The sequence below is a fragment of the Osmerus mordax genome, chromosome 9 (genome assembly GCF_038355195.1).
Source record: "Osmerus mordax isolate fOsmMor3 chromosome 9, fOsmMor3.pri, whole genome shotgun sequence".
NCBI classification, from domain to species: domain Eukaryota; kingdom Metazoa; phylum Chordata; class Actinopteri; order Osmeriformes; family Osmeridae; genus Osmerus; species Osmerus mordax.
Genome location: NC_090058.1, coordinates 2,940,909 through 2,962,685, shown reverse-complemented (window position 1 = coordinate 2,962,685; position 21,777 = coordinate 2,940,909). Strand labels below are relative to the sequence as shown.

The 21,777-nt window shown below is 50.8% G+C and overlaps 2 protein-coding genes across 2 annotated transcripts; one reads left to right on the top strand and one right to left on the bottom strand.

Annotated features, from left to right (window-relative positions):
- Positions 1-690: 690 nt before the first annotated feature.
- On the bottom strand, positions 691-12,122 carry slc38a6 (solute carrier family 38 member 6). The gene is made up of 16 exons (XM_067242525.1): positions 11,890-12,122; positions 10,592-10,722; positions 10,302-10,375; positions 9,865-9,917; positions 9,733-9,772; positions 7,079-7,157; positions 4,738-4,823; positions 4,590-4,648; positions 4,198-4,272; positions 3,588-3,644; positions 2,855-2,934; positions 2,559-2,659; positions 2,321-2,445; positions 2,017-2,161; positions 1,438-1,532; positions 691-1,311 (listed from the first exon to the last, which is right to left on the bottom strand). Exons 1-16 carry the CDS (start codon positions 11,962-11,964, stop codon positions 1,228-1,230), a joined length of 1,359 nt encoding a protein of 452 aa, XP_067098626.1. The 5' UTR covers positions 11,965-12,122; the 3' UTR covers positions 691-1,227.
- Positions 12,123-12,282: 160 nt separating this feature from the next.
- Positions 12,283-14,786, top strand: trmt5 (tRNA methyltransferase 5). The gene is made up of 5 exons (XM_067243818.1): positions 12,283-12,312; positions 12,549-13,171; positions 13,482-13,606; positions 13,731-14,370; positions 14,478-14,786. Exons 1-5 carry the CDS (start codon positions 12,305-12,307, stop codon positions 14,528-14,530), a joined length of 1,449 nt encoding a protein of 482 aa, XP_067099919.1. The 5' UTR covers positions 12,283-12,304; the 3' UTR covers positions 14,531-14,786.
- The last annotated feature ends 6,991 nt before the right edge of the window (positions 14,787-21,777 follow it).

Below are 21,777 nucleotides of genomic sequence, written 5' to 3'. Positions count from 1 at the left end.
CTTCTGCAACCACGGAAGATGAATCACACGAGCAGGAAAGCGATTTAATATCTCTATGATCATTCAAACTCTAGAAATAAGACATTATTCACTCTTCAATCTCTAGTTAGCTAACATACTCCTACTCAATCCACCCCTCTTGAAGCTGGAAATGGTACATTCCATCTCTCCTGAACAGGAAAGTCCCTTATAGTAACAGAGACAGGCTGGGGAGATTTCCAGGATTGGGGACCCTCCTTTGAGGTGGTGTAAGGATTGGGCGGTCCCCTGCTTTAGGGAGGGATACGGGGCCAGTCATCCTAATTCCTCAGATTAGAAGCAGCAGTCTGACGGCCCTGGGTTCCAGAAGGAGCACCAAGACAATGTAAACAGCATTGTGATTAGAAACGTACCGGCCATTTGGCTTTCATTAGCTAGAGAGGACCTCCAGCTCCACTCTGGAGTGACTGGACCAACGTCAATACTAAGCCTGTCAATCACTCTCAGACACACACGTTTTAGCAATTATCATTCCTCAATAAATAAAAAAAATCTGTAGCGCTCAATTAAAGAAACCAAAATTGGACATAAAAATCTAAAAGTTCCCCTTTCAGTCAAGTTTGGAACACATTTTTACAGGATAAAACAATTTTGATCTGTCAAAACAAGCACTGAAGTCACGTGTGAAAAAATATGCCATTGTAACCATCATTGTTTAAATGAATCTTTATAAAGATCTTGAGGCGTATAATTCCTCTATACCACTGTACAGAGTGCCTTCAATCACAGGCAGATAATCACATTGATGGAGCATAACTGCCAAGCACAACATGACATTACACATCTTAAATCAAAATCTCAAATTTTCAGCTCACACACACACACACACATGTATTCAAGGTAAGTGTGATGATTGTATTTAGCACTGAAACCAAATTATCAGTGAACATTGTATCATTTTACTCAAGATAACAAATGTGTCTGTCTGAATGTAAACCAGTTTGCAAGAGAACAATCAGCAACAATACAGTTTCACCAGAATTAGTTTTTAACAAGTTTGTAATGTCAATGAGAATATGACTTGCGTTGCACATCACTGAGTGTAATAAATAAGTCAGTAATCATAACATTATTTGTGTCACCCACATGATCGTTTGGCACTGTTACCAGGAGATGTCTCTGATCCCCTGCTCCGTTTCCCTGTGTGCATCCAGTCTCCCTTCAAGTATCCTTCCACGGTGGTGCTGCTCAGGGGTTCTGCGTCCAGGTGACAACGATCACACTCAGGCTGAGTATGCCCACAAACAGACCAAAGACCAGCAGAGCCACAGCCTGGGATGAGAGAGGAACAGAGATGTGTTCTTATAGAAGTACCACAGTAAAGCAGAAGGGTGATCGCAGCTATAAGCTTGAAATCAGCCAGCGAACTGAGCAGTGATGGCAGGCGATGACACGTACACCCACAGACCCCAAGGAGGTGAGAGGCTGGTTGCTGATCCGGAGGTAGAACATGCCGGGGTAGACGAACAGGAGGCAGGTGGACGTGGTGGAGCCTGGAGCAGACAGATGATCAGTCAGACCCCAGCTGCTCACAGCGGTTCATCGGAGATCAGGTGGCTGAGCGGTGAGGGAATCGGGCTAGTAATACGAAGGTTGCCAGTTCGATTCCCGGCCGTGCCAACTGACGTTGTGTCCTTGGGCAAGGCACTTCACCCTACTTGCCTTGGGGGGAATGTCCCTGTACTTACTGTAAGTCGCTCTGGATAAGAGCGTCTGCTAAATGACTAAATGTAAATGTAAATCTAGCATACACCGACCCTCTCTTTCAGAATCAGTTTTCATTACCATGTAACTTTTCACAAACACAGAATTTACTGTGGCAGGAAGGTGCATACAATAAACATATACGGATCCCAATTTTTTAAATGTATAAATACAAATAAAAAATGTAATACTAAGGAGTTTAACAATAACTAAAAAGCTAAACAGTACTGTACAGTACTTCCACAGGGAGCCCTGGCTGGGCTAGACACATACCCACCACCCCGAACATGTTCCTGATGTCGGGGACGAACACAGCGAGCAGAAGCACGATGCCCAGCAGCAGGAAGGTGATGAGGACGTGGGCGAGCCAGGAGAACGGCCTGACCCCACACAGCATCATGGTCACGGCCTTACGGGCCTGGGGGGGGGGGGGGGGGGGGGGGGCACAGCGACACAGCGTCACATCTCACGCAACTCACACACATCCCGAGAGGAACCTGGTTTTCTGTCAAGGGGTTTCACCTGGTGAGGTTTGGGTTAGGGAATCGAGCAGGGAGGCCATGGTTGTTTGACTTACAGGGAAGTGAATGAGGGGCACTGTCAGGAGTACAGCTAGCAGGATGGCCAGGCGCACTGTCATCACCATGACGTCACGTGGTATGTACGCGTCGTAGCCTAGCAACAGCTCAGAGTTTACCTGGCCTATCAGAGAGAGACCCAGAACAAAGTAATAGGAGGTTTATTAAAGCCTCGTCCCCAATTCAAGAGTCACGATTTTTACAGAAATACAGTAAGGTGTGTCCGTAGCCACTTACCGTAGAAGGTGAGGTAGCCAAAGAGGGCGGAGATTAGGTAAACCAGGAAGCTCAGAGAGATGCTCACATTGGTCACATTCTGCATCCTCTTCTTACTGGGCCTGAAACCACACAATATGGGGGTGTGAAGGAATAATCCCTCTTACAGTCAACATGTAAACAGCGAGGGGGACGATCCACACTGACGCACTACATCGGAAATGTTATTATTGTATCAGATGCTTTGATACAATAAGATATTGTCTTATTGTATCAGATGCTTTGATCCAAAGCGTTGTACAAAACACTGCACTGACCGGTCCAGCTCACAGTAGATGGGCAGCACGGCTGTGTGACAGAGGAAGGAGAAGGCCATGGTGGGGATAGCGTACGCACTCTGCAACACACCACAGATGGAAAAAGTACTTATTTCGAAACAGGAAATTTAAAAAGGCAAGATACAGGCACCATATACTGATTAAAACTAAAGTAACGAATCTGGCTTTTAAATGTAATAAGTAGAAAGTACAGATGTGTAAAAAAATGTAAGTACTGAAAGTAAAAGTTGTCCGAAAAATAAAAAGTAGTGATACCATAAAAATTAACTTAAGTACTTCGTTATTTCCCATCTTTACAACACGCATCAGTCAAAACATCATAGCCACTTAGCAGCTAATACTGTTAAGGCCAGTTCACACTGCTCAAACAAACAACAACAGTTGTGTTGGTTCGTTGTGATGTGCCTGTTGGTGTTTTATTGGGGGCAGTGTGAAAATGACAGTTATCTTTCCAAACATTCTAAACCCAACGACCAACAGTAGTTTGGTGTTTGTTGGACATTGTTGGGGCAGTGTGAACCTAGCCGATTTTATACACACACGTGAACACTGCACATGTGCTGAAATCCTCATGAAGCAGTATCACAACAATGAATGCATCATGGGGTTTCTGAAACGAAGGCCCGTGTGCTCGCTAACTCTGCCCACCAGGGCACGGTCTGAGCGACCAGCTCGGGGGGGGGGTCGATGGAGCCAGCTGAGACATACATACCTTCGTGGACAGGACTAACAGTTTGGGCGTACAGTCTGAGTCAGAGGAATTTGAGAACTGGGGGGGGGGAGAGAGAGAGAGAGAGAGAGAGAGAGAGAGAGAGAGAGAGAGAGAGAGAGAGAGAGAGAGAGAGAGAGAGAGAGAGAGAGAGAGAGAGAGAGGAGAGAGTATTTATAAGTTCACAGACGAGGCAAGGTTTGACAGAGAAAATATACAGTCAGTATCTTATTTTCCCTAGTCTCGGCTGTGGAAGGACAGGTAAACAACAGTCTAATTTAACCCATTCCTTGATTACACACAAGGAAGCCTTTGCTGCCTGTATATTCTACCAGGTCAAGGTTCACTTCCAGGTTTTGGTCGAGGTCACAGGAACTTCCTCCCTCTCAGCAGTGGCACACATTTCAGGGAAGTGGGCTCTGGGACACTTCTGTTCTTCATCACGTCTAACCGACTGAGTCAGCTGCCAAAGCCTGTGGTTCAGGAACTCAATCTCCCGGATTTCACCTAAATCTCTCGACCGTGGCTCTGGGCTCAAACTTCCAGCCCTCAGGTTCAGCCAGAGCAGAGGTGAGGTGAGACTGGATCAGGGTGGGGTGGAGTGAGGTCGTACCTGAGTATGGTCTGGATGATACAGCGTCACGTTGTGCGGGAGAGGACAGGGGATGGACCATTTCTTGATCACGACCTGAGAGGGGGAGGGCGTAGTTTAGCCAGACGTACAGAGACGGACAACTTCTAGTTACATTACATTTAGTCATTTAGCAGACGCTCTTATCCAGAGTGACTTACAGTAAGTACAGGGACATTCCCCCCCCGAGGCAAGTAGGGTGAAGTGCCTTGCCCAAGGACACAACTTCATTTTTCACAGTCGGGAATCGAACCGGCAACCTACTGATTAATATCCCGATTCCCTAACCGCTCAGCCATCTTTTCCCCATTAGATTAGGCAGACGTACAAAGACTGGAGACGGACAACTTGTAGTTGAGCGATAAGGAGCTTACCACTACTGCAAAGTACAGCATGAAGCTGAACGCAATGCTGCTGGTGTAGCCAAGGAAACCTGGGAGTGAGAAGAGACTGGGGGGGTTTGTGATCCATGTCCAATATCGATGACACTCTCCCTGTCCCCCAACCACCCCCTCTACTCACCGATCTTAGGCAGCAGGGCGAGAGGCAGAACCACAAACACCGTCACCAGAACCAGCAACGTCCTGCCATCTTCGTACCAGAGCTCCCTGGACGAGGAGGACATGGAATTACATTACATTTAGTCATTTAGCAGACGCTCTTATCCAGAGCGACTTACAGTAAGTACAGGGACATTCCCCCGAGGCAAGTAGGGTGAAGTGCCTTGCCCAAGGACACAACGTCAGTTGGCATGACCGGGAATCGAACTGGCAACCTTCGGATTACTAGCCCGATTCCCTCACCGCTCAGCCACCTGACTCCCAGGACATGGAGGAGAAGAGACAAGGCTTGTAACAATGAACAAGTTGTTTTTCCCAGCAACATCCCCACATCAGGCACGGTTCCCCTGTCAAGACGTGATGAGAAGCGCAGAAATGATTCTCTCTCCTCCTAAGCCCCGTTACTCTGTCTGGAAATAGACCGGCCATGGAAATTTGTCCCCATTTTGTGCTCCAATTCAAAAAGACAGCCTTATCATGTGGTATAAATTAAAGGGCTTTAGCCCTCGCAAACCATAACAATTATGTAATTCGCATGCAAACTGTTCTGATGCTTAGTCAGATGGGGCTACATTTTACTCATTCTTTTCCAGGGGCGAATAATATTTTCCTTTGCTGAGGGATAGCCTTGGTGGTTTGTTCAGGAGAGGGAAGTTAAGGAGAGGGGGGATACAGGGGGGAGGGGGGGATACAGGGGGAGGGGGGGATACAGGGGGAGGGGGGACTCCGGAGTGACACATGTGGAAGGCATGCTGGCTCCGGCGAGGTTGAGCGTTGGCCGGGGTGAGGGGTGCTGTAGGGGCGCCACTATGTGCCAAGGAGGGGAGGAGGGGGGGGGGACATTGCACAGGGTCACGGGGGGCTGGCTCCAGGCTTGTTTATGGGGCTCCCACAGCCAGCAGCACCTGCTCTGGACACATCAACACCCACTGGCCCTTCCTTGGCAGTTTCACAGCTCTGGGTTTAGCGTGGTAGCCGATGGCCTTGTCTCCCTGTCTGCATGGGGGCTGCTCTTTAACTGGTCGTGTCACGGCTCTCACGACCCCAACTCTCACTCGGTCGCTGGCCTTAGCTCCAGCGCTACTCCCTAACTTTAGCAGAGAAATCCCGTAACCCTACATTCACATTCACCTTTCCTGTGGTTAAACCGAGGAGGTTCGACTGTTATGTAGGACCATGTTGAGATTCACACAGGGCAGTTTAGGAGTGCTCGACTTAAGGGAAAAAAAAATAAGATACTTGGAATACCCATGAAATGTCGAGCATTTCACGGTATAACAAGCTGCAGGATAGGACTCAGGACGTTCGACTGTGTCTCTTGTCAATGAGTCAATCTCCACCAAGTGTTGGAGATTAGCATAAATCTGGCTGAAGCAGCACTAACCCAAGCCAGCTGTCCGTGACCTTGGCTCCATCACTGGCCCGTAACAAGGAGGAACCTCCCCAGGACTGACTACAACCATACACCTCAATCTGGGAAACCAAGACAAACGAGCCTTTAAAGAGAAAATGCTTTTTTAAATATAAATCAACCAAATCATTTAGCCTTTAATTGGGTTGAGTACAGAGTCTGCTAGCCATCCAAAAGCCACTCATTAACCGGCTGTTTTGTTTCCCTCTGCACGAGCGGTAATTAGAATGGCAGAACCGATATCCCGTTGTATCGCTCTGATTCCGGAGGAACATGTGTGAAAGATTTGAGGCGGAGGAGAACACTAACAGAAAGCAGCTGTGAGGGAAAGCTCCTCTTCTGACGGATCGGGCCGAGACCAGACACAGCTCTCACTCCGGTCAGTGCAACTGATAATAAAGTGACAGAAGTTACATTCTTGGCCTCGGACGTCTTTCTGGCCCGATCAGGGAGTTTGAGGGGAGGGGCCTAACCCTAACCCTGGCGAGGAGGAGGATGCTGGGTGATGATGACGGCTGATGAATGATCCTCTCTTGTACGCGTGTTTGCTTCTGGCCTGCTCACTGTTCCACTACACTAAAACTACAGCTCCTTGCAGACAGTGCATTAGTGTACTGTGGTTCGGGGAGATCGCTTCCACCACATTTTTCATATGTTTTTTGGACCACTTGCCCATTTCCAGAAGCCTTGTGGTTAGGAAAGTCTTATATCAGTTAAAAGCCATGGCCAACGACATCGGATCTACACGCCATACTGACACAAATCAATCTATCCTCAGCTGGAGCATACAGAGAAGGGAATTGTATATGGTGTGTGGGTGAATGGAGAAGCTCGGAGGATTTCCCCTGAACGTTATCCGACAGTGACTCAGAGTGAAGAACCAGGCACGTACTCTGAGGCGTCCGGACTGAGGAAGCTGGTGATGGCAGCTGGCAGCTCCTCCTTCAAGATGAACAAATAGGAGGCCATGGCTGGGGAGAGAGCCACAAATACAAAATGGACGCCTGTACGATAAGCAACACAAACACTGAAACATTGACATTGTCTGTTAAAATCTAACAAATAAAAACACACACGTCAACGCTGTTAGGTAGGTGAAAGCATAGACAGACAAGAGATTGAAGGTAACGTTGTTTCCAGGGGTAAGAGAGGGAACACAGGTTACATTTACATTTAGTCATTTAGCAGACGCTCTTATCCAGAGCGACTTACAGTAAAGTACAGGGACATTCCCCCGAGGCAAGTAGGGTGAAGTGCCTTGCCCAAGGACACAACGTCAGTTGGCATGACCGGGAATCGAACTGGCAACCTTCGGATTACTAGCCCGATTCCCTCACCGCTCAGCCACCTGACTCCTTGGGGGTCTGTGAGTCCTCGTCTCCCCCCCTCCCTCTCCGAGGTGACCCAGGCGGGCAGCTAGCTGGAGTGAGCGCCCGCTAAGCCCTCAGCGACCGAGAGGCAGACATTGTGCAGATGTTCCAAATGCAGAAGCCCTGAGGTGGCGGCCGGAGGAAAGCGGGAAAGAATGCTAACAATAATGATCCCTGACGCTAATCCCCCCCCCTCCCCAGCTTCCTACGAAACAGGAAAATCGCCAGTCTCCTGTGGGCCCCCTCACTCCAACTCACACTAAGACAGCCAATCAGACAGGGGTTTAGGTCACTTCCTGTGTGTCCGACTGGGCCCACCAATACCAGAGATATGGAGAGAGAGAGAGAGAGAGAGACACACACACACAGAGGGAGCACATTAGAGGGGGCTAGTGTTGGGGTTAGGGAGAGGGAGATGGGTGGGATAAGCTGGGATGAGGGAGGCACAGTTATGGGGTGTGAGTCGAGGAAGAAGGGCGAGCCAAAGTTAGCTGCGACCAAACAGCCCTGGGGCTGGTCTTCCCGGCTCCTTTAAACTAACCCTGGCCCATAATCCCTCAGATCCAGTAATTGTTTTTGTTTAAAAATTCTTCCAATAACCCTCCTGCCCACACAGGCACAAGCATGGACACCCACTTAGTCACTGGAGAGGACACAAAGCCAAACACAAACACTGTATAATGTGATTATAACAGCACGAGGGGTGGTCACACTGTTGTATAAGGGGAACCCCAACATCCTATGTGCAAGGGTTTCAACTTTGAACAGCTGCTTCATTCAGAGGAGTTAATATTGGGGCATCCTTACTCCCCTTTACTGAGATCAATCTGCCCAGCGGTGCTAGTGACACTCTCACACCATGCTGACCCCCAGTTCAGCTGCCCACACAGGGAATGTACACGACAGCCCCTGTAGCCTGTCGTTTGTCAACGTCTGCAGTCACCATGGAAACGTGGGCCTACTTATAGAACATGCGTTTGGCTTCACATGGCCATACACAGTTTCACAAGGGTCACGTATGAAACTTGATGATATGGCCTTGGTGTCATGCACTGGGAGACTGCAAGTTCACACACTGTACAAGTCTGCCACACACACACACACACACTACCAAGCAGACTACCTTGCGCACATATACTTACATTTCAACATAAGACCCCTGAAGTAAAGAAGATTGAAACAATCAATACACAACCTACTTGAAATAATAACATCAAAGAACATAGTGGGGGGTGGAGGGGGAGACAGCATGTCAGAGTAGCCTATCAGAGCATGCGGTCACCAGACACAGCAGGGAAGAGCATTTAACATAAGACAGAGCCACTTTCATTTCATTATGAGAGAGAGGGGAGGGGCCACAGTGTGTGGGACAGCCAGGGGCTATACAGTAATTAAGGTCAATTGGCCCATCAGCCTTTGGCAGAGCACAAGAGTGTTTACTCTGAGTGGGGCTAATTGCGCTCTTATAAAAGGGACCAGGGGTGTAGACAGACACAGGGGGCACTGGTGGAGCGCTGGCATTCACACACACACACACACACACGACACACACAGCCCCATGCTGGGCAAAACCACCAACATACCAGAGGGTTGTGGCCGTAATCCACTCAGGATTGCTGCCTAATGACTGTGGAGGACGTATCACCTCAGCCCCCATCTGGGGGAGAGGTACTGGGGGCTGGAGGAGGGAAGTTGGGGGCAGGGGACGGGGGAGGGGAGGGGGGGCTCTCATTAGGTCACTCAACACTTGGAGGCTTGAGGGGGGGGTTTTCCATCAGTGATCAATTAGAGCAGAAGTCTAATTTCAGGCCCAGATGGAGCGGGGCAGAGGGGACAGCAGCTAGGGGTCAGAGGTTATCAGTGACTCGGGGATATGCAACCTGGCAGGCTGCAGCAGAGCCCTGTGGTCTCCAGCAGGAGGCTCTCCGTGACTCTGTTGTAAACGGGGGGGGGGGGGTTGGAAGCAGGACGACAGCGAGAGAGTCCAGCCCAACCCTCCCCACGCCCCCCTCCTCTCTGCACTCCTGGGAACTGGCGTCAAAAAGACTGTACAAAGGTCAAGTCTGTCTCAAGACGGCAAGAATGACACCTCATAATGATGCCAGTGTTGCTAAGAATCCAACATTGGCATCCACCGAAGAATATGGAATGCGGTTTATAACGATGGTGATCTTACCTCCAAGGTTTTGAATCAGAATAGTACATCCCACCAGAATCTATTGAAAGACAAAGGATGCTCTTTTACATTTAAAAAATATTAATCGAGGGAACCGTTTCTTGTCTATCGTGAAAATAAAGTAAAACATACTTTGCCTGGCTTTTGAAATGCCCTCTCTCCGAGTTCTTCATAGGTAGTGATACCTATGAGAAAGAATGAATGAAGCAGACACAAACTCCTCAGCTCAAACGAGGTCATCTCTGTCAGACAGCGCAAACAGTAGGGATGGGGGAAAAATCGATTCACATTTGAATCGTGATTCAGTCTTCTAGCGATTTACATTATTATTATTTATTTATTTATTTTATGTTTTTTATTTATTTTATTAATTTTTTATTATAAGAAATCGACCCCAAGAATTATTTCGAATCGTGAGGTACCAAAAGATTCCCACCCCTAGCAAACAGGACTCTTAGGTCCTACTGAGGAGTGGTACAATTCAAGATGGCGTCAAATCTTCCCTCGGGCCAAATCAAACTCCCCAAGTGAAACAATGCTGACTTAATCATAGATCCAGCACAGCTCACCTGTTAGGTCACACAGCTGGAGAAGGATGTGGATCGAGTAGGCTGCCAGGCAGGACACTGGCACCAGGAGGACACTGCAGAGAGACAGGAAGAACAATCACTACTGAATCACACACGATAGCCGACTGACAAACAAGATTCACTACTGACAAACAAGATTCACTACCGACAAACAAATTCAACGAAACACTGAAATCTACATTAAAGTGCCGAAACCAGTCAAGAGAGAAGCAAGCCAACCTACGACGAAGATGTCTGCGTGCGACTGAACACTTGTTTTGCATACTCACCAGAAGCCGACGATACCTGTGCTCGCCATGGCGTAGGCAAGACCCAGAACCCCACTGCCCATGATGGCGTTCATCAGGTTGAAGACAGAGGATGTGAAGGAGGCTCCTTTAGGCCTGCTTTGCCCCGCCCCCTACAGCGAGAGACACAGACAACTGAGGTAAGTAATGGGGTGACTTGAGAAGGCTACAGACCCAGACTTTGAAAGTCAACAGACTTTGTAATGAAAGTGTACGCTGAACTGGACAACTGTTGTGATGACTTAAAGCTGATGGAGGAACACAGCAGTGGAATGCTCTTTGGGATCTGCCAACGGCACGGGAGAGGATGAGGTGGGATCTGAGGCCCCGGCTGCGGAGCAGCTGCCTGGGCTGGGGATAGCAGAGCTGCCTGGCTCTGCCTGAACCCTCTAATAGGGGATATCCTGAAGAGAACTGAGTCCAGCCCTGGTGTCAGTGTCACAGCAGAGTGGCAGGGCTTGGATTAACCTGGCCCTCCAGATCGGATGCAGACATATTTAAAGTCGAGGATGACAGAGACTATACTATGACAGAGCAGATGTATATATATAGATGCAGGGATACAGCAGGAACGGTATTGAAATAAGGCAACCTGGGGTCAGATCGCAGAACCAATGGAATTAAAGACGACAGCAATGTCCCACTTGCGCTTCCACGCAGATCTTCGAGAAAAGGCCTGTTATGCTTCAATTACGCATTATAATCTTTAAACCCAAGGGCGTAGGTTTGTTTTCAATCGTGACTGGGACAGATTTTTTAAATTACTGTGGATGCGGCCGTTAAATATAATTTGTGTACACACATAATGCGTAGAATGAAACCTACGCCCCTGAATAAATCAGTAATCGTAAAAAAACACCTAATTAAAGATGAGAAAAAAAGATATTGTTGAATGGGATGTGATTAGACAAAATAAGTGTGTTGTATTTTGTAGAGCACAGCTAACCCTCCAACTATGGGAACGATTTGTTTTGCCAACAGTAGAAAACTAAGAATCACTTTTTGGTCTTGTATATTCATATTATTATGGAGTATTACGATTTGCCACCACACTGGACATTATATGCAAAGCGCTGATGGAGGCAAAATGAAAAGAAGTTAGGGTGTTCTGTTCTAGATTTCAGGGTTTGCATCTGGTGACGACGACGTCCAAAACGAGGGGGGTGGTTGGTCAGTTATTTGAATGAACATTTGGATAAGAAAACATTTATAAAGATACTGATAGGTCAATCGCCGACCAACTGACATTCCGCAGCAGAATTCTCTGGTTCCTCACTCACATTTCCCAGTAAAGGGGTGGTCTCGCTCCCCTCGGCGTCCCCAGAGGTGCTGGTATCATCTCCATTGACATTCATTTCCTTCCAGTGTTCTGTCTCCGAGCGAGCTGTTGTAACTTCTGATTTAGAAGTGCGCAACGACACGCCTCAACACGTCTACGCCGTTTTAGATGCAAGCTACAGCATTTGTATAATTAAAGTTACCGGAGTTCCCGACTCTGGCAGTTTAAATACACTTTGTAATATCTGCAACTTCTCAGCTGACTGTTTGTCATGTGATTTTAACACTCGTCGCACAATACAACGTAGTGAGACTTCTATCCAATCAAAGCCCGTGAAATCTATTCGACCAATAGGCTTAGCCTAAACATGTCAATGACTGATTACGTATGAACATGTGCACAAGGAAGCAGTGGCAATGTTGAGGTGAGACGCTACAAGATCATCTGGTAGCTACAAATGTGATTTTAAATGTATTTTTGTTATGATTCAAGTTGACGCAGGGAACGTAAAACACGTTTGTTGCATGATTAATTCTTAAAAGCTATTGAAACACGATAACCACGTCGGTAACCTTTTCTTCTAGGTTACCTTCCAATGACAATAACACTACTCACTAGCTAGCTAGATTATGTTAGTAAAACGCATGTATGTCTTTGCAGGATTGTTTCCAGAATCTTTAACAGTCTACAAACTCGACAGCGTGTGAGGTTCTTTCATCTACGTCACACCCTGTGTTCTGGCGTCTTTCATACAGAGCAAACGTGTTCTGTTAGTGATCCCAGACACATACCCGAGCCCCAACCTTATGTCATGGAGTCTAGACTTTACACTGCCCCTCCGGAGGTCCGCGGCATGACCTGCCTCGACAAAGAGGCCTTTGCCCAGACCATAGTGGTCCCAGCTCTACGTGTCCCAAAGGAGGTCCTCAACAAACTGGTCAAGAGTTTCAAGAAGGTGGCTCTCCAGAGACCAGGTGTGACGAGAGTGGTGGAGGACACAGGAGAAGGCGGGGGCGATTACCGTCTCCTGCTGTTGGATCCTGCCAGCGTGTCGTCACCAAGCTCTTTCAGTGACGCTGAGTCGGAGGTGCTGAAGGGGTTAAACGTAGCTCCGGAGCTGCAGCTGTACGAGCTACATCTTTCCTATGACAACCTGAAGACTGAGGAGGTGCTGAGAGCTGTGCTTCCCGAGGGACAGGATGTGACGTCGGGGTTCAGCCGGGTAGGACACATAGCTCACCTGAACCTGAGAGACCATCAGCTGCCATACAGAAACCTCATAGGTAATAATAACAATGTATTGATTTAGCAATCAATACTTTATTTTATTTAATCCATGTTCTAACCCCTGAGCTATTGCCTCATCAAGGCGTGAGACATAATAGCTGTATCATTCTTATAGACAAAACATGTTGTTGGCATAATCAATGTTCCATTATCAAAGGCACTTCTTACTCTTGACCACACATGAGATTGAGTTTCCTGGATGATCAATTAAGGATAAGTACACATGAAGTATGAGGGGATAAAGGGAGTGCTGATTCATCCGCTTTCAGTCGGTGTGTATAATTGTCTGCCGTCTTCCATTTGCAGGCCGAGTCATAATGGATAAGAACCCTGGGGTGACCTGTGTGGTCAATAAGACCAACATCATCGACTCCACCTACCGCAACTTTAAGATGGAGGTCATGGCCGGGGAGGAGAACATGGTGGCCAAAGTGAGTTGAATCAACATAAATGAACTTCTAGGATCTGTCTGTGTTTAGCACCTATCTATCAAACGCTTCCCGGACACTAGGACGTCCGTCTCTTACAAACAACACTTGTTGTTGTTTGTTGCAGGTGAAAGAGAACGGTGTGACCTACGAGTTCGACTTCTCCCGCGTGTACTGGAACCCTCGTCTAAGCACGGAGCACGAGCGCGTGGTGGCTCTCCTGAAGCGAGGCGACGTCGTCCTGGACGTGTTCGCCGGCGTGGGTCCCTTCGCCGTCCCGGCGGCCCGGCGAGGCTCCACAGTGCTGGCCAACGATCTCAACCCCGAGTCCTACCGCTGGCTGAAACACAACTGCAAGCTGAACAAGGTGGAGAGCAAGGTCAGGACGTTCAACCTGGACGGCCGGGCCTTCATCCAGGGCCCCCTGAAGCAGGAGCTGCCTGCCCTACTGAAGGGAGCAGCCGGCGTTCACATCGTCATGAATCTGCCCGCGCTAGCCTTGGAGTTCCTGGATGCTTTCAGAGGCCTGTTAGACCAGGACCTTTCCTGTGACGTAACCCTCCCTCAGGTGCACTGTTACGGGTTCTCTAAGGAGGACGACCCCCGTAAAGACGTGCTGGAGAGGGCCTCTGCGAGCATCGGGTTCCCCCTCGAAGGAAGGTGCTCCGTGCATCTGGTGAGGAACGTAGCGCCCAATAAGGAGATGATGTGCGTTAGCTTTACCCTCCCTAAAGAGGTCCTCCTCAGCAACAAGAGCAGACAGACAGGTGAGAAGCACATTTGACACAGCATGATGGATCAACACACAAGCACACACTGACATGCTGAGTGACTGACTGGCAGTTCCCTAAACGACTTGTCGTCCTCTCCTCAGAGCCCCCAGAGGAACCAGCACCGAAGAGGCAGAAGTGTGAGACTGCAGACTGAATGCCACAGAAGACAGAATTTGTGTTGTACATTTTTCCACGTAACTAAATACTGCTTGTTTTTCTTTTACAATAAAGCGTCATTGCTGGGTTTCATGGTGAATGATCATGAAGACATGAACACGTTATACATATGCTTGTGTTTGAATAATAACTGGCATAGACAAACGGATGTGTTTTAATGGTCTTTATATAAAAAAAAAGAAGGAAAAAAAAGGACAAAACAAAACGATAATCTGTACATTCTGATCGTAGCCGTCACACCATGGTGGCAGCCCTCGCTCCAGGCCAGAGCAGGGAGGCGCTCTGAATCCAACCCAGCCAGTTCATCCCCCCACCCCTGGTGGAGGTGCTCCCTCTGCCCCGGGGGGCGGGGGTGGGGGGGGGTCAGCCCAGTGCAGGAAACATCCCGCTGAAGGCGTCCTGGATGGCTCGATGACACGCCAGCCCTGAGTTGTACCCTCCAGCCGTATCCGCGGGCAGGGCGGCTCGCACGTGGTTCAGATACCTGCCAGGACCCAGAGAAACACCACTTTGTTAAAGGATCCTCCGTGTTGGAGTGCTTGAATCTCCCTTTGTTTTTCAAATACTTCATACAAAAGACACAGTGACAATCCAGAAAGTCGCTGTACATTAGACGTCTCAAAAAATCGGATTTAAATCTCCGCTTACATAGTAAAAAGGCGGGTCAATAGCTGTCACCGTATAGGGGTGTGGTTCTGGCCCTCCTTCTGGCTAACAGGTTGCCATGCAGTTCGTAGAAGCGTTCCTGCAGCATTCGTTTGCTTTCCTTCAATTCCACACCCAAGATCTTTCCACCCACCCACACGTTCACAAACACCTTGTGCTTCAGCACCATTCCATCAAGCCTCTATTATAGTATTATAGGTGCCTTTTATTTGATAAGTGCTTCCAGATGTAGCCTGCCAAGACATGCCTTTCAGGTTCCCAAGCACAGGCAAGAGGCACCGTGTTTATTTTCACTGGGAGCCAAAGATGGAATAACAGCCAAGCTGTCAGATACCTCCAAGCCTGTCGTCTCCGTGGTGACGGCTGCTCATCCACTTGGAAAGGAGGAGACCAGGGGTGACCTATGGCCCCACCCACTCTAATCCTTCCTTCCTCACACACACACACACAATCTTGGGTTGTCAGACTGAACTCTAGGGAGAAACCTACACACACACACCTCACTGGACTTCTACAGTCTCGGACTGCTAAGCTAACAAAGTCCTCAACCAACCACGATCCAAAGCAAGTGAGACAGCAAGCCTCCCTCCCCCAGCCCCATCCCTCCCAGCCCCATCCCTCTCCCTCCCAGCCCCATCCCTCTCCCCCCCACCCCTATCCCTCTCCCCCCCCCCAGCGCTGTCCCTCTCCCCCCCACCCCTATCCCTCTCCCCCCCCCAGCGCTGTCCCTCTCCCCCCCCCACCCCTATCCCTCTCCCCCCCCAGCCCCATCCCTCTCCCCCCCCCCCCCAGCCCCATCCCTCTCCCCCCCACCCCTATCCCTCTCCCCCCCCCCCCCAGCGCTGTCCCTCTCCCCCCCACCCCTATCCCTCTCCCCCCCACCCCTATCCCTCTCCCCCCCCCCAGCGCTGTCCCTCTCCCCCCCACCCCTATCCCTCTCCCCCCCCAGCGCTGTCCCTCTCCCCCCCCCACCCCCATCCCTCCAAGCCGCCCAGCCCCATCCCCCCCACCCCCATCCCTCCAAGCCGCCCAGCCCCAGCGCTGTCCCTCTCCCCCCCACCCCTATCCCTCTCCCCCCCCCCAGCGCTGTCCCTCTCCCCCCCACCCCTATCCCTCTCCCCCCCCCAGCGCTGTCCCTCTCCCCCCCCCACCCCTATCCCTCTCCCCCCCCAGCCCCATCCCTCTCCCCCCCCCCCCCAGCCCCATCCCTCTCCCCCCCACCCCTATCCCTCTCCCCCCCCCCCCCAGCGCTGTCCCTCTCCCCCCCACCCCTATCCCTCTCCCCCCCAGCGCTGTCCCTCTCCCCCCCCCACCCCCATCCCTCCAAGCCGCCCAGCCCCTGCGCAGAGGTCTGGAGCCCCCACACCAGTTGGGCTTTGTGGCTCATGTCCCTGAGAGACAAGGAAACTTCAAAGTGAAATAGGAAGCGAGCCCACAGACAGCCCACTGTGATTTCTCCTCCGGTTTGGAGGAGTGAGAGAGGGAGAGAGAGAGGTTTGGGCCGTAACCCAACACCTGTGGGGAGGCTCGGGGAGTGAGAAGGATGTGTGTGTGTGAGAGAGAGGGAGAGAGAGAGTAAAAGTGTGGGCTATACGAGAGGTAGTTCACGTGATGTTAGTCTCTATGATGTGGGTTCTTGGCGCAAACAAATGTCTGCGTGCCTCTTCTCGCTGTATGTCCAAGTTGTCAATGCAGCTTATTTGATCTTATAGTAGTAGTAGAAGGTGCTGAATTGTGGCATTGCAGCAAGCAAGACAAAAAGAATGAAATCGAAATTACTAAGCAGGCTACCAGTACAAACAAACTATGCAGGACACAGAATACAAAAATACACTTTTTGTGGCACATGATGTAGACAGATCAGGGAAGTGAGAGCAGAGCCAAGTGGCCTATCAGGTTGTGCACATAAAGACCACTCATCATCCACTAGAGAAACAACACACAAGTTCAAAACAGGAGGTCCAGTGATTAATAATAACTTCATTAGGGCCAGAGCTCCTGTAACCTGTCCTTCACAGAGCACTTGAGGGAGGCAGGCTCAGATAGCTTCCTGCCCCACTCCTTCCATCAGAGGAGTGCTGTCTATTGATTATATTGTACCGGGCCTTTTTAACGGTGAAAAAGCGGGCTATTTACAGCCCAGCTAAGTCTGCTCTTCCTGCTAATCTAATCCCCAAGCTACTCATGTGGTCATTCCTTCCAAGAAAGCTGAGAGCACTGTGTAACTTTATACCTGCCCGCCCCTAAGGGGAGGGAGAGAGAGAGAGAGAGGGAGAGAGAGAGAGAGAGAGAGAGGGAGAGAGAGAGGGAGAGAGAGAGAGGGAGAGAGAGAGGGAGAGAGAGAGAGAGGGAGAGAGAGGGAGGGAGAGAGAGTCGTAGAGGGAGGAATAGAATGAATAATGGGGGGAAAAGGAGGGGGAGAGAGAGAGGGAGGTAGACGCTATGGAGTAAAATCACCTTTGGGTATCATCATCACCAGTCCTCTTCCCCGTCTTAAACCAACCCTGTCTGGCCTCTGCTCCCCCCTAACACCATAGGTTAGTTCAGTTCTGCGCCATTAACTCTGGTCCTATAAGTGCATCTCCTCCCCCAGCTCTGCTGCCACACACACACACACACACACACACACGCTTCCGAAAGGTCACACACTCCCTCGCACGAACACACTCTTACAATCCATTATCTCAGCTTTTACTGTAGAGAGAATACAAATGTGTTTGCATGACTGTATTTGACAGGGCGCAGACTAGAGAACAGGAGATGCAGCACAGAGTTGTGTTACACCCCGTCACATTAAGTCTACGCTAGACACTCAAGCAGGCGGACTCCTTTCAAGACGTGTTCAAAGACGACCCAGACACTGACCGCAGCGACTGAGTGACACCAGCAAGACACTCAACACGACTCTGCTTTGATCCAGCGCTGCTGCTACCGTTCCAACACTGTGTGTGTGTGTGTGTGTGTACCGTCTGAAACAAAGTTAGGCTTACACTTCTCCCTTCCACCCCCGTCCCCCACCCACCTTCTCCATCTCCTTCTCTCTGAGGACTGGGCTGCCTTTTGTTCACAGGGACCTGAAATCCAAGACGATTTGGCCGGTAACATCTTTCACTCTCCGGGCCTCACTGGAGCATTAACTGCAACCCGATACGGGCCTTTTCAAAGCCTCCTGTTATTGGGTAAATATGGGTCACTTTGGACTGGTCCATTATGTCGCTTGGAGGAGGGGGGGGGGAAACGGGTAGGCTGGTTTCACGTGAAGGAGACAACAGAATGACACTGAATGCCCGTGACTGTGTGAGACTGAGTTTGTCAGTGCGGGGGGTGACAGAGGTGTTGCTCAGTACAGAAACAACGTCCCACAGCCAACTCTGAGACGGTTGAATCGCCGAAAGTAAATAATCGAGAGAACTCTGGGGGGGAAAAAATATAACTGGAAAAACGGATGATGGAGTAATCATGATGTTGTTTTTGAACCCCTCTCCTCGATATTTATGCCGGTTGAGTCGCTCAAACAGTTCGGAGGCTTTTGGCCGGCAAACGTTTTTCCACTTGGGGTTGAAAGTCTGAATACCTGGGCAGCATCTCCTGCTGAGGCTAATAACCATCCTGGGTTTCCAGTAGGGCCCCCGGCTGTGTGCCCCTGCTCCTGCTGTCTGGAAAACCACTGGGAGCCCCATCCCTAATTCAAAGTGAAAAGATAAGTGTCGAAAACGTTCCGGTGGGTTCCGTGTGGTTTCCAACTGAGAACGAGCGGCTTGTCTTTGCGTCGGGGAGCGATGTGGCAGAGCTAAAGGCAGGGTCGTCTGGCTTCTTCTTCTGTGAGGCCGACAGGGCCGGAGGGGGGAAACACAGGGGGGTTTGGAGCAGGGATGTGCCAGACCCCTGTCAGGGCTCTGGTGGAGAACATCACTACCCAGATCACTACCCAGACACCCTACACTGCGGAGAGTGACTCACTTCCTGTTCGTTGGCAGACACGTGACTAAGCAAACGGGCGTTGTTTTGGCTGTGACGCACACAAGGGCGCCCGTCCCTCTGTGCCCTGGCACCTCGCTCCAGGTCCCACCTGTAAGGCTCCTCACAGGGAACACGTACAAAGGCCTCCCTGTGTACGCATGAGGTCCTCTGTGACTGACAAGACACTCCTTCCCCACAACAGAAACCATGAATCACTGGAGCGCGGGGCCTGGAGAGAGAAGGGCCAGCTGCCATTCCAGTGAATCTCTGTGTCTGAGTGCTGCTCCTGCACTGACCCCAGACCAGCCTGCACCTCTGCACCTGTCTGCCCTCCCAGCAGCCTCTCTGATCCAGGGACAGTTGTTCACACGGAGGATCAAAGAGGGCCTCCTGGGAAGGTTGTCAGGAGGATGACTGGAGACAGAGCCCAGGGCTCGCTCAGTCTCCTCGCTACAGGACTACCGGATCACAGAACCCACACTGCTGAGTAATAACACAACGTCAATCAGTCCAGTCTTACCTACGAGACAGGTTCAAGGACGGAATCCTCGTTCCCTTCTGACAGAGGGTCAGACAGACAGGTCTTAGTGGACATGAGACAGGGGGCTAGTTTTGAGGCCTGGGGGTGGGACGGGGGGGGTGTTGTCTCCACACAGCGCCCGGTGCGTAGCTGTGCCACACCAGTCCAGAGCCTCTTGGACAGCAGTCGTCCTGTCCGGAAGTCTTCCTTTAGCGCTCCCAGCTTCAGTGGCGGTTGGGAATCCAGGCCTGAGAATGTTGTGGGGGTGGAGGGGGGGAGATAGAACCACACACCTGCCGGATGATTTGTCATTATGGAGGGGTCAGTACTCAGCTGTCACCCCCTAATCACCCACCCCGCCCCCTCCGCCCACCCCTGCCCCGCGCCATCCTCCGAAAACACCCCCCGCATTCCTCAGGCGTCTCCGGTTACACCCTGCCCCCACCTCCTCAACCCTGGCAGCACACCCTGCCCCCACCTCCTCAACCCTGGCAGCACCAGGCCTGCTGTGCAGGGCCTGTGTGTGTGCCTGTGTGTGTGTGTGTGTGAGCACATGTGGAGGTGGTTGCGAGCCACGTGTGTGTTTTAGAGAACCGACCACTTGTTCCTCTCTGTCTTCACACCAAACGTGCAACAACAAAACACGACTGCCTGCATTTTGAGCGATTCCTCGGAAAGCCGTGTGTGTCAGAACTGTCCAAAAAGCAGAGGCAGCGCCCCCCTTAAGACAAAACAAACACGAGCACTCTCACAGGTATACTCCATCTGTCAACGTCAGCCTTTCAGCGCACGGGGGTCGGAGGTCAGGCTCATTTCCATGGGATGTAGTTTCCTTCAGGACGCGACAGTGTGAGAGATATCCCCCGCAGTGGAGCGAGAGGGGGGGGCTCCATGCTATGACATCATCCGCTCAGGAGACCACAGAGCCCTCATCTGTTATCGTGTATCTTATCATCGCTGACGAGTCAGCGGCCCTCCTCTGCTCCCAGACAGAGCAGGAGGGATATCAGTAACACTTAGTTGAGAGGGACCCCCTTTTAAAGTGTTAACACAAGCACTGCACGACACTTGACATTAACGCTTAGAGACGTGTGGACCGGTCCGCAGTGACTTGACAACTCAAGAGCAAGCGGTGTGCTGATGTCAGAGAAAAGGTTCCTAGCCGAAGTCTGTATTTACTGACGTACGATAAAAAACAAAAGAGGCGTTTATGTGGGTCTATCAAGGCCGTAACAGTGCTTCCCTACCGTGGCTCATCAGACAGTCACCTGCCATTGTTCGTCCTGGACACGCTTGTGAATCTCTCCCCTGCGCTTCCCCTGTCTGGCCTGCTGGGGGCAGTAGAGCCTGCCTGACCAGGCCACAAGGCCGTCTTCCCGCCAGCGCAGGGCACCCTGCCATCCACGCCAGCGGTCACTCGATCCGGCAACGAGCGCTACCAGCCGGCTAGCTACCTCCTAGGGCCGTCGCCCCGGGAGACCAAGCAGGGCTGGGAGGGGGGGATCATTAGGTAACATCAGTGTCGTCGTTAACCAAATGGGTCTGTAAACAATAGAGGGAGGCACACGCTCCTCAGAGCAGGGCCAGGGCGACGCTCTCCGCAGGCCCCGCCGGGGGACTCCTTGGCGGAGCATCTCGGGAGTAGAAGCCTGGTTCTCCGTGGCAGAACAGCAGGGCCCCGCGAGAGCTCTTACGCTGCACAGGTATCAGTTACCAGATCACCTCGAGCCACAGGGAGAGGCTGGAGGATTTCAATTAGGGAGACAGAGGGAGGGGTAGTGAGAGCGGGAAGGGGTCTGTGTGTGTGTGTGTGTGTGTGGGGGGGGGGGGGGTTGGTAAACAAAGGCAGAAAGACAGAGAGAGGGGGAGGTGTAAGAGGGATAGGCATGCATCATGGTGGAGCAGCTAGCATGGTTAGCTGGGTGAGGTGAGGCTGTGCCGGCCAGACCCACATGACAGCAGTTTGTTTTCTTTCTATGGCTCTTAAGAGGGGTGTGTGAGACAGCTAATCCCCCTGCACATCACCCAACCCTCGGCCCTGGGGGGAAGGAGAGGCACACACATACACACACACACAC

Bases quoted from the DNA above. Each gene is read 5' to 3' on its own strand.
- trmt5 (XM_067243818.1), top strand. The intron at 13,172-13,481 runs GTAATAATAACA...TTCCATTTGCAG, and splicing joins GCCATACAGAAACCTCATAG to GCCGAGTCATAATGGATAAG. The intron at 13,607-13,730 runs GTGAGTTGAATC...TGTTTGTTGCAG, and splicing joins AGGAGAACATGGTGGCCAAA to GTGAAAGAGAACGGTGTGAC.
- slc38a6 (XM_067242525.1), bottom strand. From the start codon at position 11,964: ATGAATGTCAATGGAGATGATACCAGCACCTCTGGGGACGCCGAGGGG. The intron at 9,918-10,301 runs GTGAGCTGTGCT...TCTTTCTCATAG, and splicing joins CCAGCTGTGTGACCTAACAG to GTATCACTACCTATGAAGAA. The intron at 3,645-4,197 runs GTACGACCTCAC...CCCCCCCCCCAG, and splicing joins ATCATCCAGACCATACTCAG to TTCTCAAATTCCTCTGACTC.